Here is a 19,215-nt window from a genome sequence, read left to right on the forward strand (position 1 = left end):
ATTTAAGACGGTAACCTCAGAGACAGTGAATATGCCTGTTTTCGATATGGACCAACATGTAGTGACACCAGACCGGTTTATTCATTCAGGTCTATTCGTTGTCTCTGATGTCACCCTCTTACATAGCGGTCCATATCCGTACATCGGAACAGGCCTATCAATTATTTCTGAGGTCTACCTTTTACATTGCGGTCCATTTCGGTGCTACAGAATAGGCCATTTCCGACATACGGATAAGAACCTATTTAACACCATTCCGACAATGTATTGCATCATCTAGCCGAAATGTACAATGTTTCCAAAACTTTATTTACATAGTTTAAATATGGGACTTTTATTTTGAAGGCGAGACTTGAATTTCACTATTGTAGATTAGCTTCCTATACAGACGTTGTAACGCGTTTAACTCAGGACTAGTAGCTCATACTGTAGCTAGTATGGGTGAAAGGTGTTTCGTTTGTCCTTATCATAACTCTCACTATGTTATTCTCGTGAAGACCTGTATTTAGTTAGTAGGCCGTATTTTAAGATATTTTCAAGCAAATTCCAGCATGGGCGATGGAAGTGTCATACCAAAGTTCAGTAATATGAAGGCTTTTCTTGGGATTGTCGCCGGCGCTGGAGCCTCCTACGGGATTTATAAACTTTTCAGTGGAACTAGCTTCAGAAAAAATAAGAAAAGTGCCTTCAACGAAAGTAATGGACCAAAGTTACCACACGGCGGTATGGTTCTGCAGCCAGGGAGCTTGTTAGCTAAGGTGTCCGGTTTGGATGTTGTTCGTGTGGGTGAAAGTCAGGCCGTGCCGGATGATGTTGAATCAAGTAAGAACATGAATCATGGCTATCAAGGTTACCAACAAATCTGAACTGTACCTAGTTACAGTAATTACGATTCTACTTAGCCGCACGGTACACTGGTCGTTGTAATTTATCTAATGATAGATAGCTTACAAGACTAGCTTAGCTAGTAGGATAACGAATCAGTTCGAGGTTTTGCGTACATCCTCATTGTTTATCGTAGTTACAGTACTGTACCTGGTTTATCATCAGCTAGTGTAGCTATAAGTAAGCTAAATAGTTACGTTACTATACAGTACTTCTATTGGCTAGCCACAATGGTACTTCTAGGTTGTTACGCTAGTTAGCTGACAACATAATATTGTTGGAAAAATACAACAGACAACTAGCTTAGAGTAACTAGCTATTGATATATAAGGGGTGTGTCCAGTTGTCCATGTACTTTGCTATTTTGAGACATTTCTACTTTTCCACAGGTGACATAATCTCTAAATCACCTGAAAGCCTGGAACCACAACATCTGAAGATGCTGCTGTCACTCCTTCAGAACACCCCCAACCCTTCAGAAAGAGTCCAGATACTTATCACTTTAGGAAATACTGCTGCTTTCACTGTAAACCAGGTATGACCTGTCTAACGCTTGTTTGTTTCCTCAAATTCCTCAATATGAATTTGGGTATATTGTTTGGCACGTCAATATCCTTTGGCTCAAAGTGGAGAGTGAGAGTGAGGGAGACTACAGGCTTCTTAATTTATCGGATGTATCTACATGTTTGCATTCAGATGGAAGGGGTGATACTATTGAACGGGTATTTAATTTCCAAATGTCTTTCAAGGAAGATTTTTAGAGCCCTGCATTGTTTTAACCACTCATTTACCATAATATCTTGCACCATATTTGCTCTCCTAAGGCTCTTACCTGACAAAGAGAGAGTGTCATATTCTTTCTCTCTTCCTTTTTTATCTCTTCCTTCTGCTCAGGTATGAAACTTAGTGCTGAAGTTTGACTTGCTGGCGTCTTCACTCTCGCAGCGAAAAGACAGATTAGAGACACTTGTCAGGATTTGGGTCATGTTCTTGTTTGGCATCAGCCTTCCTCTGATGTTGTTCTCTTCTTTTTGTTGGCCTCTGCTTCTTAGCTGCACTCATGCCCATAGTGGTGAACTCTTATTCTGCCTCAACTAGGATGGGTTGAATTTTCAGTCTGTTTCTTGTCTCCACCTTTCTGTCTCTCTTTGTCCCCCCCCTCTGGGCTGGGTTGTGGTTCTACTTCTGTCTTTATCCTTCCTGGACAGGATTGTGGATCAGGCCTCACTTTTTTCCCAGCAATAATGTCTTTGGAAAACAGGGTGCATTTAAATATTGTCCAAGGTCTTCCCATATCCAACACTTGACCTCTGCAGTCCTCAACCTTGCCCTCCAATTCATGGCAAATGAGGGGTCTGGCCAAGTTTGGAGATCTTCCTGTTGCACTGACCATCGACAGGATGTGGATCAGCTGTTCATCAATGTTTTACGTACTCTGACTTTGTACTTGCTTACTGATATCAAACCCCAAACTTGTGTACTGGTTAACTGCAGATACTAAAATGAGTAGTAACTCTTGACATCCAGATTAACAGAGGACTCCACTGTCCAAACCTCCCTGTATTAGGCTGTTGTTTCTGCTGCCTGGAGTTCTAAGAATTAATTTATATGTGCTTGTCATCAATTCTTTAGAGAAGAACATTTTCTCCAGTTTGGCGGAGCAATTAATGCATAGGCCTTGGTTGCTCTTACCCAGGTACATTGAAAAATAAGTGTCTCTCTAACAACACCGCTGTTGTCCTGCACTTTTGTCTATTTGTGGCCTGTTAGCTTGCACAATTCTTGCCATACTCTTTTGACCTCTGTCATTATCAAGCGTTTGTTGCCCACACAACTGACACTGCCTGTCTGCCTCCTTAATAAAGCAAGCTGTGGTTGTATGACTTTGTAGGAGCAATCCTTTTTCCTGAATGGGCCAGTGAATTCTGAGAATGAGTGTGTATGAACCGATGGAAACTGATTCATAGTCACCTCCCAAATGAAATGTTTTTTTTTGTATTTTGTTTTTGTCACACGTTAACATTAGGTTACATCTAACATGTTTGTAATCACGTTTGTTTGTTTGCCACATCTTATTTAAATGTGTAATTCTGTTACCATGATATTCTAATTTCTTTCAGAAATATGTGTTAAATGATTTGTAACTGATGGATTATTGCACATACAAACCTATTATTTTCTTCTCCCTTTCTATTCCAGAATCTCATCTATGAGTTAGGGGGTATTCACATCATAGCTGGCTTCCTGTCTGACCCTGTGCCAGAGGTCAGAGTGCAGACTCTGAATGCCTTGAACAACTTGAGCATGAATCTTAGGAACCAAGAGCAACTGAAGGTAGCACACCAGATTATTATTATTGTTTTTTTTAAATCAAACTGTTACCCCTTAAAGGATGGATAAGTGGCCTGACAAAAGGTAGCTGTTATCAAATGAAATATTTTTGGTTCTTCAAGAGGTTCCAGAAGGTTAAATGGTTATTGTCGTTTTTAGCATGTTAGACCTAATTTTCCAAATCGTTTTAGTTTTTGATGCATCATGCAAACCGTAGTTTTGGTCAACCTTTGGTTTTCTGGTTCTGTGTATAAGCCATAAACTGCAGTTGCCACAGACAGCACAGTAAATGCTTAAAAATGTAGCCAAAATAAACTGCAAAACTATTTATTATTTATGTATTAATTACATTAAAACAATCATGTCTTTGAGGTGTATAATGGTATGTCAATTCAAATACTAGCTACTATACTTTCACTATTATGGTCTTCAATTTGTATCGCTTGAACTGTATTTACTTCCTGCTTTACCCATGTATCAGAGCTCATTTAAAAATGTGCGCAATGCCTATCTCGTGTAGCTACGTAAACCTCTAAAATTCCAGAAAGCTGGGTTCTCAAAGCTAATACAGTGTTGACAGCACTTTAGCAGTACTCTGTTTAATCCATGTTTCAATATGTGAAGCCTCACAGCCTGTGGAGACAAGAAATTACGTCTACTCCATTTATTCAGTTAGGGGACCAACATATCATACCACAGATGAAGTAGCTACTCTGTTCTCTTCCAATGCCTAGTGATGTTTTTATTTAAAAAAAATCTTCAAAGTCCCCCTAAAACTATTTTCATCATAACAATTTAAAGGGGAGACTATTTTGAAGCTGTTTAGGGTTGAGTCCACGCACTGTAGTATATGAACTGTGATTTTCAGAAATTTGAACTTGATCCAAAACATCTATGTGGATGCTGCTTCAGCACTAAAAGTAAGTAAAAACTAACAGGTCTAACATGCTAACAACTGTAATATCTCTTTAAAGGCTAGGATTTAATTTACAACAGAATACATGACAATGGTTTGGATTAATTCAGTACTCAATACTTCAATATCCAAACTGGTCTTCAAAGATTGACTTGATCATTGTTTCTGTCTTCTGTAAGGTTTATCTGGCAAAGGTGCTGGAACTGATTGAGATGTCTCCGGTGAACTCTGACCTCCAGATGGCGGCTCTCCGCCTGCTGACCAACCTATCAGTTACAGACAACCACCACCACCTGCTAAAGGGGTCCGTCACCCTCCTCCTCTCTCTTCTCGTTGTTAGCAATCAAGTGTTACAGGTACCGTAGTATACCCTATGGACTCTCATATTGCTTGTGTATTTTGGGAATTCAGCCTTGTGTTATTCTGAGCAAATCCCAGATTGAATTGAGTAATGCATTATGTTCTCTTTACAGATACAAGTTTTAAAAGTGCTTGTGAATTTATCATCCGATCCTGATATGATGGATGACATAGTGCAGGCCCAGGTAAGACTGACACAATTAAATGCATGCACAGGCTGTAGGCCAAAATAGATGCATGTTGACAACATGTGCAGCTTTGATACTGTGGGGCCTCTTATTACTAATGACCTTTTAATCCAGAAGCAGAGCTAAGCTGTTTCAGCAAAAGGCATTCTAGTGAGTGTAGTGGAATGAGGATACATGAGGAGCACAAATAATGAAAAATATTTTATCTTCATTTCAACACTTTGAATATTAAGTAAACTAAATGGAACAAATATAACAGGAAAAAAAACTTTAGGAATTTTAGCAACATTTTTGTCACAGAACTGCTTCAGCTTTGTTTCAGCTGTATCTGGAATGTAAGGCCCATTTAAATCCTCCCTAAACATTTATTATTGGGTTTATATTAGGACTTGACTTGCCTCAAGTATTCCATAACTCTCTGTTTCTCATTTTGATAGAATTCCTTTTGGATTGGTTTGTCTGTTTTAAGTTCAGTAGGAACTTGATGGCCTCACATTTTAAGTATTCTGGGATGCCAGACTTGGAAACATCGGAAAAAATTATTTAACATGTAATTATTTAATAATCTATGTTAATGTAATGTTCTTTTTTTTTTTACATTTTGTACATATAATGGTTCCCCTATTTTGTGGTACCAAAGGAGTTATGGCATCCCAAACCATTATGCTCCCACTGACATTTTTAACAGTTGGAATGGGTTTCTTCTGTTTAAACATTTTGTTTTGCCAAAGATAAGGTCAAACATTGCTGCCAAAAAAATCCAGCCCTTTAATTCTTTCCTGGGCACATTTCCCTTCGGTTCCTGTAGTTATGTTTGTTACCCAGGGGTTGTCTGTCAAACTGCAGTCATGCATTTACATTCATTTAAGAAAGCGGAGTCTTCTTCTTTCCTGACCTCTCATGGAGACCAAGCTTGTGTTAGATCTTTCTGACAGCTGACCCAATAGATTTTAACATTTTGTGTGGCTAGAAATCTCTGTAGATTTGTTAATATTACAGTGAGGTTCACCTCTTCAGTCTGCACTTGTGCTGAATTTGCTTAGAGGTCCTAGGAATTGCTTAACTTTTTATACATTTTTATAATTAGAAATGTGATGAAAGATTGTTTTATATATCCAGAATGCATTTCATAAAGCAAGTTCATTTATATAGTGCAATTTAATGTGCTTTACAAAGATAAAGGGGAAACACTTTTTACAATACAATTGGATAAAAACAAATACTCCAATGAAAACATCAAAACAACATCATAATAATAAAACATAGAAATAGAATAAAAATGGGATAGAAACGTAGGAAGATATAAAAGCTGTAAGGCTAAACAGTGCGGATAAGTTTAAGTGCTCAGTCATAGGCACGTGAAAAAAAAAGTGTTTTTAACCTGGATGTAAAAATGTATATGTTTGGGACACATCTAAGATCTTCTGGTAGTTTATTCCAGTTTGTGTAGCATAACTGCTAAACGCAGCTTTTCCATGTTTGGTTTGGACTCTGGGCTCTACGAGCTGGCCTGTGTCCATGGATCTAAGAGCCAGGCATGGTTTATGTTCTTCAAACATATCGGAAATGTATTCGGGGCCTAAACCATTCAGAGATTTATAAACCAATAGCACCACTTTAAAATCTATTCTGTACCTGACTGGAAGCCAGTGCAAAGTTTTAAGAACCATAGTGATTTGATCTGTTTTCTTGGTCCTGGTTAACATTCTAGCAGCAGCATTCTGTATGAGCATTCTGTATTGCTCTATGTTTTTCCCAGGCTCCAGCCTCTGTGGTCCTGCTGTTTGACGTACGGACCAGCTCTCCAGTGCTCCTGCGACTGCTGACATTTGCCGGGAATCTGAAGGCTTGGAGGCCTTCTGCCCAGGTAGCAGAGGCCCTGAGGAGGAGACAGGATTGCTTGTACCGGGTCCTACTTGACAAGTCCTCTCTGCTCCACAGCAGACTGAGCCAGCTGCTCGCTCACCCTGATGGGGAGGTCCGCGCACAGGTGGCCTGGGTCCTCTCCTAAATCTCATACAAAAACTTCTGACCTCGACACAACCTTCTTATGTTCGTTATACATTTAAACTCCCAACTTTTTCTTCCTAAGGTTGACTACTTCAAATTCACCCAATTCCAAATCCTCCCACACTCAAACCTTGCCAGTCCTCCACCATTAGGTACACACCTGCTGGACTCAATCTGCCCTGGCCTGCGTGTGCCTTCAAACACTACACAGCTTTAAATCTACACAGCCTTCTGGCGTCTTTCCTCTCAATCCCATCGCTTTAAACCTAAACCCCACCATCAAAACATTTTCAAACTCCACTGATTTAAAATCCCCTCTAGCCAGCGAGAATCCATAAACGTTCCCACCCATCATTAATTGTTAATGGAATGAGGCAGAGGAAGCCATGTTAGATTATTTGGACTGTGACCACCACACCTGCAACTCCTTCATTCAAACTGTGTTTTAAAGTTCTACATAGAGGCTCTACTGCCAAACCTACACACTGTGTCTTTGGTGGTCCTGGAAACATTGTACTCTTAGTCTCAAGATATCTTGTTCCAGGTGAAGCCCCTCCATGTAAACCCACTGCCAAAATCTTTCCAAGAGAAACAACTCACCAACTACTGACTGTCTGTGCTTGGTGTACTTTGCATATGTAATGGAGGTGGTGAACCACACTTGCATGATGGGTAAACTTGCCTGAGAGCTCAGCTTGAAGTAGCTGCCCACCCAAATACCTGCAGTGGGCTTTAGCTGAGTAAGCTAACATCTACTGTAGAGGGGATGGTCTGGACATGCTGGACAACCTGTTTGGTATGTTAATGTTATGTGATGCACACATTTGGCATGCCTTGTTGATACCAGTACAGAGGTATGCAGCTCCAGACTTCCAGTCTCGCAGTGAACTGTAATTAAGAGTTTGGTGTTTAATGTTGTTATTTTTTATCTATTTATTCCTCATACTTTTTGAGTCATTGGACGAGGACTCTTTATGTATGCATTTCACTGTCCGACGAGGCCTGTTGTTTACAAAGCATGTGATTACTAAAATGATGCGTATCTGAACCCCTGGGCGTATCTGAAATGTGTGCACAAGCAGCATAACTCTGGAACTACATTTGCAATCCTTTCAATAAAAATCAGCTCACCTGAAAGCACAATTGATTAACAGTTCTTCTGCAATTCATTTTAAAAGAAGTATTTGTGTATACAACCACCAATAGCAAAGACAAACCAGCCCAAAACATCAAAAGTTGGATAGCTGAGTTCATGCCAGCACCACGGAGTCGCCTCTTCACTGTTGACTTTGAGACTGGTGTTTTACAGGTACTATTTAATGAAGCCGCCAGTTGAGGACCTGTGAGGTGTCTTTCTCAAACTAGACACTAATGCAGTGTTTCCCAATCCTGGTCCTCGGGACCCAAAGGGGTGCTTGTTTTTGTTTTTGCCCAAGCACACAACTGATTCAAATGACTTTATAATAGGTTGATTGGGTCCGTCAAGTGTGTAAGAGGTAGGGCAACATTTGAAACCGGTGTGTGAGTTCAAAAACGTGCACCCCTCTGGGTCCCGAGGACCAGGATTGGAAAACACTGCTCTAATGTATTTGTCCTCTTGCTCAGTTGTGCACCGGGGCCTCCCACACTTTCCATTCTGGTTAGAGACAGTTTGTGCTGTTCTGTGAAGGGAGTAGTGTACAATGTTGTACGAGATCTTCAGTTTCTTGGTAATTTCTTGCATGGAATACTGTTCATTTCTTTAGAGCAATAATAGACAGACAGGTTTCTGACAAAAAGGGTATTTGTTTCGGGCCATTTTGAGCCTGTAATTGAGCCCACAAATGCTCAACTAGTCTGTTTTATTGCTTCTTTAATCAGCACAAGACCGTTTTCAGCGGTGCTAACATAATTGCAAAAGGGTTTTCTAATGATCACATAGCCTTTTAAAATGACCTTTATTAGCAAACACAACATGCCATTGGAACACAGGACTGATGGTTGCTGATAATGGGCCTCTGTAAACCCATGTTGATATTTCATTAAAAATCAGCTGTTTCCAGCCACAATAGTCATTTCTATCCTGTACAATGTCTACACTGTATTTCTGATCAATCTGATGAAAAAATGTGTAAGTGGCCCCAATCATCTGTTTATTGCAAGCAGTAGTCTATTCACAAGACCTCTAAGTCCAAAAGATACATTTTAATGTTGGATAAATCTCACATTATCTAATTGAAACATGGAAACGGATTTTAAAACATGGTTAGTAAGTGTCCTATTATAGGATTCAATTATCATATTGGCATCACTTAAGAAATGAAATGAAAGTTTAAAGGTAGTGGAAATACCTTGTTAGGTTGGCAAAGGGCTAAATGTGCAGGTTTGTGTAATGGGAACGCCCTAGTCTGGACTGTAGAAATTCTGATGTGAGGCACTCACCTTACAGATAAACTAGACCCGGGCAGGCGCTGTAGTGTCACCGAGCCTTGAGTCAGTTTAACACCTCTCCATGATCAATTAGACCTGCTACATGGCAATTGGGCATGTCTACAACGTGAGTCTTCCTTGAACAGCATCATTTTACACTTCTAGTCTGTTTTTCTCATTGTGCAGAGACAAATTAAATTAAACCAAATTAACCAAATGAAATAAATAAATTCACAACAATCTTAAAGATGCAGTTTGAAAAACACTTTTTAAGCCTCCCATTTTGGGCTGGATGTATATTAAGTTGTTTAGAAATGCATAATCTGTCAGTAAAATTACTCTCATACCTCATTAAATTACAAGTTTGAAAGCAAGTGGTTTTGATGACAGATTATGCATTTCTAAACAACAAGAGAAATTAGATAAGATATTTAGAAGACAAGTTTAATAAATTCTGAGCTATACCTTCAACAGACCAGATACCTGTATCTACAGCTCATAATTTCTACTATTTTACATTTACTATAATCTGTTGACCTAACCCCTTCAAATTGTAATGCTATTTAACTTTTTCCACAAACAAGCAATCAGTGGTCTCACACATTTTATTGTCAACGTCATACTATGTAGACCAGATGCATAACACGGTTAAGCAGAAACTGGTTGGTCAATCATTATAACTTGCTGACTGGATACCACTTCACCTTTAGTCTCTTTCTGACCTTCAGTAGAAACCTCTCTCTCTGAAAAGAAAAGATTTGATTTAGATACAGCCTGTACATCCAATAAAGACACTACAAAGTGTTGGGCAGAGTAAACATGATTATGCAGTAGGCATAGGCTTCCAGGCACTAGCCTGTACAAACATCTAAACCTCCAGCCTTGGAGCTGTGATGATTATTCCACTCACTTTGCCTGTTGCATGTCTGTTCGCAGTTGCCTGCATTACGATGGCATATTGTTGTACTACAGTGGATGAACACCTGGTGAGAGAGAACTGTGTTAGGAAGTGAATGACCTGTATCTGGAGGAGTTACAGTAATAACAAAAATTGATATGTGAAATGGATTCCAATCAAAGTCTCTAGCTGCAAAAAAGGTATTGTTATTTTATATAAATGAACTAACCTGGAGTTGCTGACACCATCTATGTTTGCAATCAATTTCCAGTTGTGCGTCTAACACTTTAGATGCACAACTGTCCTTTTTTATTTAATTATAAAATGCTCTGTTTTTAAAATAGAAATAGTTTCTCTATTACATTTTTCAACAATGTGTATGTTCCCATTGGGTCCCTTTCAAACCTAATGTCATTGTATTGAGACTGGTGTCGTGACAGTCTGCAGTGGACACGTCTCCATCAATGACACAATGTTTTTGTTTCAAAGAGACTGAATGGCAGCACATGCAATGGTTGAATATTTCAAGAAGCAAAAAGACGTAGTTGATTAATGGATTATTTTCTTAATGTAAGACAATTTAACAGGATACACATTTAAAATGTACTGTATATCTTTGAATCGCAAACAGAGATCGTATTGCCAATTCCAGGTTAGTTGAACATTTGCCTACTTTAAGCAATCAAATGAGCAATCTTGATTTAAAGCCATTTCGTACAGAGCTTTGCAAATAGTAGCTACACTTTGAGATGTTCAACTTGACTATTTTGAGTTTTAGTATGGTAATTTAGAAATCTATTTCTGGTCTTCTATCTAAATATTATGGTTTTATTTATTTCTGAAGCACTCTGGATGGGTGTGAGGTAGCACCCAGATTGTTGAAGCAATCTGGTATTTTTACACCTTTCCCTCTGAGAGGTTGCATCATATTTTAACCATTATCTTTAAATCGTTGCAACCCTCAGATATACACAACTGCCCATAGGGATGTGTGGAGGTTTTTGGGACTGCAATCATTACATTCTCTTTCATGGGGACCATAGACGTCGGATCCACAAAGGTGAACATCTTGAAGACAAAGCGCTTGTAGTGGAAGGAGATCGCTCCTGGAGGGAAAGTGGATGAGCCGTCCAAATGAATGGGAATGGTCAGGTAACGGTCATCGTGGTATGCACACCTGGTGGAGATAAGCATAGAGAATATTATGGTAATGACCAGTGAGAACAATCCGGGGGGGGGGGGGGGTTATTGATCAGAGTACTATATTATCCACAGGCTTAAAGAATCGCTGGGATTAGATGTTTATTTAAAAAACGTTTCTTTATTTGATTACTCAGTCTTGCCTTCTTTTTCTACCCACTTTTGTGCAATCCAGTTGGTTACAACCTTGTCTTACAGCAGCAACTATCATCATTCTTTTCACACTGCCTGCTAAACCAGAGTTCTAAACCTCAATTTAGTTTGTAGGCGCACAACCCAATTCAGAGAGTCACTAGAGGACAATGAGACACACCAGCCCTGAGTGATGTGAGGACTGTACGAACTGCTAATTGGAGCATCCTGGTCAAAACTGGCTGTGACACAACCTTGGAAGAAATCTTATCGGCCACATCAGATACTATTTGGAACATCTACACTGTAAAGTGTGCAAAGTAAAAAAAATGAGAAGTTGATTACCCATTAACCAGGAGGTCCCAGCGGGGCAGGCTGTTAGAGTTTTGGGTTGTGGTGGCCCAACACTGCTCCAGCATCAGGACGATGTTGGGATCTGTCATCCCCAAGATGCGTACCTCAGCATACACAGGATCCTTGAGGACCTTGGTAACAGGGTAGTCTGATGTCGTGTAGTAAGAGGTGTATGCTTCTTCCTCTGTTGTGGTGAAAAATAAAATGTGTAGTGAATGAGTTCACCACTACAATAAAAAGCACTTCAAGGTCCTAGACAGTCATTCTTATTCCCAAGCTTTGAGTGTTTATTACTCTAGTACAAAGTACATTTTCTCATCACAAACGACCAGTATGTAGTTTGTACAATCTACATACTGTACAATGTACATTTGTTGATACACAGAGGAACTCAAACAACATTGAGAAGCTGAGCAATTTCCATAGGAAAATCTTTTTAAACAACCATGCTTGAGTGCTTTTTACTGTAGTATATTTGTTTCGGGTCGTTCTCTTGCTGGAAGGCCCTATACGAACAGAACTAAATCCTTAACAAAATATCTCGTGGACCGGGCTGTATGAAATGTAGCATGTTGTTTTGGAACGTAATGTTCAACCTAGAGTTTATACAATGGATTTCTGTCTGTTTCTGTTGTAACTTTATGATTACACTTTATCAATGTACGAACAACAGTCATTTTTCTTTCTTTTGGTCATCCAGCAGTTTTAAGCAAAATGCCAACCAACTGGTTGGAATAAAAAAATACCAAGACTGCTTGGAAAAGTGAAAGACATCCACCAACAATCCATCATCATTAGGTTATTATCATCATTTTCCCATCCATATAAAATGTTTTCTTACCAGCCAAAAATATTAACTTATGCAGATAAACCTGAACACCTGGGGGGAAAAATATATAAAAGGTATTTACCTTCATTACATCCTTTCATGAGACAGTGGCCATTGGCAAGTCGGAGCTCCACATTGAGGGGTGCCTCTACGGCCACTATCAAGGGGTTCAGAGGTGGGCTCACCTGGATTGCCAGTGTTTCAACAGAAGTGCCAGTATACCTACACTGGAAAAGTAGGCTGAAAAGAAAGAAATAGAGACTGAGCTTTCAGAGGGACAATGCATTTCAAAGAACACAGAAGTCTCATGCACTTCATTTTCTACGGGGTGTTTTTTTAGAACGTCCATTAAAGCCTGAAATAACACACTGAGGCAGTAATGCTATTATAAGCCTGTATCCCATGCTTTATAATCATCTCAGAATAATCCCTACTAAATACCAGCCCTTATAATATCGTCTTTTTCAAGGGAGTACGGGCAAGATATCAGAGTGAAATAAGCAAGACAGATGGCGTCAAGCACTCCTTTTGAACCTGTAATTGAACCCATGAGTGCTAATGCTCCAGGTACTCAACTAGTCTAAATAAGTCAGTTTTATTGCTTCTTTAACCAACACAGGAGTTTTCAGCTGTGCTAACATAATTGTAAAAGGGTTTTCTAATGATCACTTAGCCTTTTAAAATGACTTCGATTAGCAAACACAACATTCCATTAGAACACTGGATAGTTGCTGATAATTTTCCCCTGTACGCATAAGTAGATATTCCAATCTGCCGTTTCCAGCTACAATAGTCATTTACAACATTAACAATGTCTACTCAGTATTTCAGATCAATCTGATGTTATTTTAATGGACAGAAAATGTGCTTTAAAAAAAATGACATTTCTAAGTGAAGTCGGTAATGTGAATGTTCAGTATAATGATACAGTATTTTAGGCAAATATCACCTACTCGTAGTGGCTGTCTCTGGTGATGGCGCCATACGGTCCTATTCCCACTTCATATGAAGAGGACATCCTGTTTTCATACATAATAGTATCATGTTCCTCCTGCCAACAGATAATGCAATACATTTTATTTATGTAGAAATAATGACTTCATAACTCTATGTAAATCCATTTTATGGCCCAGGGAGGGTTAACCCTCCACCAGTAGAACTACTTTGGTATATATAAGCGTTCAATCTTACCCTGCTCTATCAAACGCCATTCTACTAATACATTGTCTCAGAAGAATTTTAAATAGTGTTGCGCAGACACAGATTTAGCTTAGTCTAGGATTAAAAATACATGGTTAATAGAGAACTTCAATGAGCATAATTTGTCAATTGTAGACTATGCTAGGCAAAATCTGCTAATAAAGTGTAATCTTGGGATTATAACATAAAATAATACACCCCCTTATTGTATTTCTGAAATGGTACAATTATCTTCATTGTTTTAAGCCTGTATTCGTATGTGAGGTGTGTACTTCATTTTCATACATAATTTATTCTATGACGTTCCTGTGATTTGTTTTGATCAAAGAAGATTATGTTTCACTATACTGAGATCAAATCTTGTTATACGTACTGTCACAACAGTTCCACATTCAGTGACTTTGAACTGGTAGATGGCAAAGGCAGAAGTGGTACCGATGGGGGAGCAGTGGGCATTGCCCCCCTCAAGTAGATGGATGGACTCCAGGTCCAGGCTGGGTACAGTAGCATCCCTGGCCACCACCACCACAAACTGGCCATCCTTGGTACATTGGACAGTCACTGGTAACAAAGAGCATAGGAAAACAAGTTAGTAGTTCTGATAATTGAGAAGTAAGATGGTGGTTGTTGTCATATCTCAACTGGTAAGTGGAGGTGGATTTATGTTTTTGGTTGAGGCAAAAAAACAAAACACCATAGCCATACATTCTGACACAAGTGAACAAGTGCTTGGTCTGAGAAAGTTTATTTGAATGTAGTCCATCATAATACCAGGATGTCGATAGCATTACATTTGTAACAATACTAAACTGTTCATTTTAGTCTACTGAATCAGAACCTGTTCTGTGGTTAGTGGAGATAGGTTATTGTAATTTTTACAGGGGATACATTAATGGTGTTAACTCTCATGAACTTGTTCATACAACTGATCATACTATAAAGCTCAAAATGTTGCAATCCTGTTTGTCTTACATAAAATTCTGTTTGGCTAATAAATTATTCTTCACACCAAGAACAACTACACCTGGTTACACCTTACCTAAGAGAATGCACATTGTGTGGTTAACTTAAATATGCCTGTCTAAAATGTGATGACTGGAATGGTTTTAAAATAAGAGCGGTAGTGTGTATTGCCAAAGTTGAATGTCGTGGTCTACAATGAAACACCACGGCTTATGATTGTATCTCAATTTTTGTTTTGTTCATAGAATAATGTGCTTAAAGATTGCTTATTAGGAGTTCAGAATTTCAGGGCCATTTCAGAAAATATAATTCTGCTTTGTGTTGTCAGAAAGAAGAATTAAGCATTGTAGTAGAGCAAAAGAGAGCTGTGCACAGGAGATGTCCTCACAATCTGACAAATGTGGAGCGCTTTTGCAAAGAAGAGTTAGCCATGCTAATAGACTCCTACCCAAAATGACAGCGCTATAATAATAAATAATCAAAAGGTGCTTTATTTTATATAATAAAATCAAAAGGTGCTTTAAGAAAGTATTAGTTTAAGTGTGTGCACACTTATGCAGCCAAGTTATTGTGTTACTGAGTTTCCAATGGGTGCAATGGTCATCCCAGATCACTGACCTATGACACGTTGACAACTTGTGGGGTGAGCTGAAGAGGAGAGTCTTCAAGCAAGGACCAATGACCGAAATATCTTGAGAGATTTTAAATTGACAAACGGTTTCAGATACCTTCCTATAGGAAAAGACTGTGCTGTTATCTTGGCAAGGGGCAGCTACACAAAGTACTAAATGCTGGGATGCAAATAATCTTAACGTTTTATATTTCTTTTGAATATTTCTTTTACCCGATTCTTCTCCCCAATTTATGATTGAGGCCCTACTTCATCACAGCAATTTCCTGCAGACTCAGGACAGTAGATGTTGAGCTACTGTATGTGTCTTCTAAAGCACATTCAATGCCGTTCGGGTTGTTGTTCTTAATTAGGCAGTCCAGAATCCTTATGTGCCAGAGGGAACACATTCTTAATTGAACTCCCATTTACCAGAATTCACTAGAGTGCTAACACAGACAGTGCTGGCCAACTGCTCAACCTTCTGCACAATCCCTAGACCAAACTGCTATCAGGATTCAAACCCTGGTCCAACAGTTACACAGTTAACTGGGAGTCAGTGACTTTACTTCCGTGGCATTCAGGGTCCCAGTCACACATGTAGTAAAAATATGACATTAAAAAGAAATACACAGGCACTTCCATGGAATGTTCTGTTTAAGTACAGATATTCATACAGAATAATGTTGTTTACTAGGTTTCTTAACTAATTTTCTTATTGTTTTCACAGAAGAATGTTTGTTGATGTTTTCTGAATTATTTAAAGAACACCTATCCTGTACCTTTCCCAGTAAATTGTGGAAGGTTAATTACAAAATAACCATAGTAAAACCCAGCTCTAAGAAACGTGTTTGTCAGTTCGTAATGTGCTAGCTGGGTAAGGTACAGGGCTGCCCAACCCTGTTCCCGGAGATCCACTGTCCTGTAGGTTATCTCACCAACTCTAATTTAGCACACTTGATTCTTATAATTAGATGGATGAAAAGTTAAATCATGTTAGTCACAAATGGGGTTGGAGAGAAAACCTAAAGGACAGTAGATCTCCAGGAACAGGGTTGGGCAGCCCTGATCTAGTATAACATAGTCCACTACCTACCTGCTTTCCCATAATAGCACTTGTGTCCATCGTAACAGCAACTGATGGCCTGGCAATGTTCAGCAGTAATATCTGGAAGTCCACATGTTACCTTTCTGTTGTCATCAACTTCACAGGTATGTTCATGAGTTTCAGTTGGACTAGAGACGTGATGTTTCTTGGGTGGGGCAGGTTTTTGAAGATGGGGTTGAGCAGGCCTCTGAGGATAGGGTTGGGCAGGCTTCTGAGGATAGGGTTGGGCAGGCTTCTGAGGATAGGGTTGGGCAGGCTTCTGAGGATAGGGTTGGGCAGGCCTCTGAGGATAGGGTTGGGCAGGCTTATGAGGATACGGTTGGGCAGGCTTCTGAGGATAGGGTTGGGCAGGCTTCTGAATTGGTTGTGCAGGTCTCTGAGGATATGGCTGTGCAGGCTTCTGAGGAAATGGTTGGGCAGGCTTCTGAGGAAATGGTTGGGCAGGCCTCTGAGGAAATGGTTGGGCAGGCCTCTGAGGAAATGGTTGGGCAGGTCTCTGAGGATAGGGTTGGGCAGGCCTCGGAGGATATGGGTGCTCTGGATTCTGAGGATAGGGTTGGGCAGGCCTCGGAGGATGTGGGTGCTCTGGATTCTGAGGATAGGGTTGGGCAGGCCTCGGAGGATGTGGGTGCTCTGGATTCTGAGGATAGGGTTGGGCAGGCCTCGGAGGATATGGGTGCTCTGGATTCTGAGGAGATGGTTGCTCAGGCGTCTGAAGATGTTCAGTCTCAGGATTGTTAGGATCAGTCCACTGGGCGTCACACAGACAGCCAAGCATGGCTACTACCACGAGACAAATGGCACTCCACCGCATGGCCATGGATTCAGAACAAGTGACAATCTGAGGAACCCACAAGACCAACTATGCCTCTTGCTGATGCTTTTATACATTGAGGAGCTTGTTGACCTGTGGAAAACCCCACCTCCTCAGCTGATCAATCATTAATGTCCAGTCATGTGGAATGAAGGCTTTCCACACTCAAGTTCCAGCGTGGTATTTAGATTTTGTTGAGATCTTAAATGTTTAAAAACATACTTTTTTTAATACTTGGGGGTAAATTTAAATGTAAAAAATTGAAAGAGTAATAATCATTAAGCTTAAATACCATCAAAGGTTTATTAGACATCTACAAAATGTTATGTGAAATTAAATGTAAAAACTAATGACAAATTTAATTCAATACTTTCCCTTACATAATGATGAGTTATTTCAAATTACAAGAGATACAGATTAATTTAGCTTATTAATTGCAGCTGTCAAATAAGTTTAACTGGTTGGGCAAGATGCTGAAATTGTTATTCACTTTAAACCTAACGTTATAGCAACAGTAAATATTACTTAATAATATGTCTCCAGAGAACACTGGAAACCTGTAGTTGGAATTAAATGCCTAATAGTCATATTACTTTTGACAGAAATATGTGGTTTTAGATGGAGACCAAATACATTAATTTTAATGCACCAAATACATGAATTACTCAATTTTCTAGGGTGACCATACTGATGTAGACAATGATTCAGTTTTATTACAAATACAAAGATATAAAAATGAAATAATGTCTATACTATGATAGAGAAAATATGCCCCTGGGGTCAAATTGACCCAGTTGGTGTATGAAAATTGAATGGGTAGGTCAGCAATTTGTATAACAGAATTTTAGTGGGTGTGACAAGGGGACAAAATACATTTGTCCTATTGGATAGGTTATTTATTACAGGGTGAAGACGGTTTGGCATTTGAAGTTAATGACAAATACAATGTTCCGGTCACAAAGCTCTCTGACATGCCTTTGACCAAAGTTGAAGGTCTTTGTGACCACAAAATTGTATTTGTTAACAAATGTTTATTCTGCAGGTACACACAGTGTAATACTACATTCAACATTTAAAAACAATTGACACAAATGGATCTGTTTCTTATATATTGGCAAACTTGACCTTTTAAAAAAATAATTTCCTATTTATTGTAAACATTTTTATTGGATTGCAAACATTGCGGAACCACCAAAAAACACTTGTTGTAGCTATCAGTTAGTTCGCTGCATCCTACTTTGAACTGCTCCAATTCTAAGTGGGTCATTCCGTGAACTGTTGTTTTCAGACAGCCATGTACAGGGGGTGAACATAATAACAGAAACACCACATGCAAATAGGCTGTTATTTTGAAGTCACTAAATCACAATTAAAAAAGCAACTGCAGAGGTCATAATTAGTTGATTGCCAATTATCAGTATATATGAGTCAGCCATAAAAGAGGACTGACAATTAGTACTTGAATTATTTGAGTTTTCAAAGTAACATGAGGCAACTAACAAAGTTCCAAAGATGCCAAGTAGTTTGTGCCTGAATACCAAGTGACTTGTTCCCAAAAAATGCTACATTTTTCTACGAATCAAGGGGAACCATCTCAAAATCAGGATAGTTCCTCAAAGTATAGCCTTGAAAATGACCACAGAATTCAATCAGCACCTCTGTGACCCAGTCTAAAAAAACTGTAAATATTTAGCTTTACAAAGCTGGAATTTATGGCAGGGCTGCCATTCAGAAACCACCTTAATCTCAGGAAAACCCACAACTTGGTGTAAGGAGCACAAAACCTGGACACCTGAGCAATGGAAATAAGTGATATGGTCCGATGAGTCATCTTTTGTCCTATTTCCTAAATCTGGATGGGTTTATCTGGACGGGTTATGCTAAAGGATGCCTTAAGCCCACAATACTGAAGACATAATGCTGCTAACTGTTAAACATAGTAGAGAATCTGGACAGCCATCTAACTGGAGTCATTGGGTCTGATGATTACTCTGAATGGTTGTATAAT

The 19,215-nt window shown here is 39.2% G+C and overlaps 2 protein-coding genes across 3 annotated transcripts; one reads left to right on the forward strand and one right to left on the reverse strand.

Moving 5' to 3' along the window:
- Positions 1-323: 323 nt before the first annotated feature.
- armc10 (armadillo repeat containing 10) lies at positions 324-7,837 on the forward strand. The gene is made up of 6 exons (XM_010890366.3): positions 324-822; positions 1,275-1,420; positions 3,085-3,219; positions 4,312-4,488; positions 4,606-4,677; positions 6,440-7,837. Exons 1-6 carry the CDS (start codon positions 552-554, stop codon positions 6,689-6,691), a joined length of 1,053 nt encoding a protein of 350 aa, XP_010888668.2. The 5' UTR covers positions 324-551; the 3' UTR covers positions 6,692-7,837.
- Positions 7,838-9,690: 1,853 nt separating this feature from the next.
- LOC105022171 (zona pellucida sperm-binding protein 4) lies at positions 9,691-17,255 on the reverse strand. Of its 2 annotated transcripts, XM_020040627.2 has the most exons (9): positions 17,045-17,255; positions 16,382-16,900; positions 14,086-14,273; positions 13,466-13,563; positions 12,595-12,752; positions 11,675-11,867; positions 11,018-11,174; positions 10,010-10,082; positions 9,691-9,842 (listed from the first exon to the last, which is right to left on the reverse strand). In XM_020040627.2, exons 1-9 carry the CDS (start codon positions 17,211-17,213, stop codon positions 9,748-9,750), a joined length of 1,650 nt encoding a protein of 549 aa, XP_019896186.1. In that variant the 5' UTR covers positions 17,214-17,255; the 3' UTR covers positions 9,691-9,747. The 2 variants fall into 2 exon arrangements, with proteins under 2 accessions (XP_019896186.1, XP_012994401.2); XM_013138947.3 differs by having other exon boundaries at positions 16,382-17,255.
- Between the last annotated feature and the right edge of the window lie 1,960 nt (positions 17,256-19,215).

Source organism: Esox lucius, chromosome 19 (genome assembly GCF_011004845.1).
Source record: "Esox lucius isolate fEsoLuc1 chromosome 19, fEsoLuc1.pri, whole genome shotgun sequence".
NCBI lineage: Eukaryota > Metazoa > Chordata > Actinopteri > Esociformes > Esocidae > Esox > Esox lucius.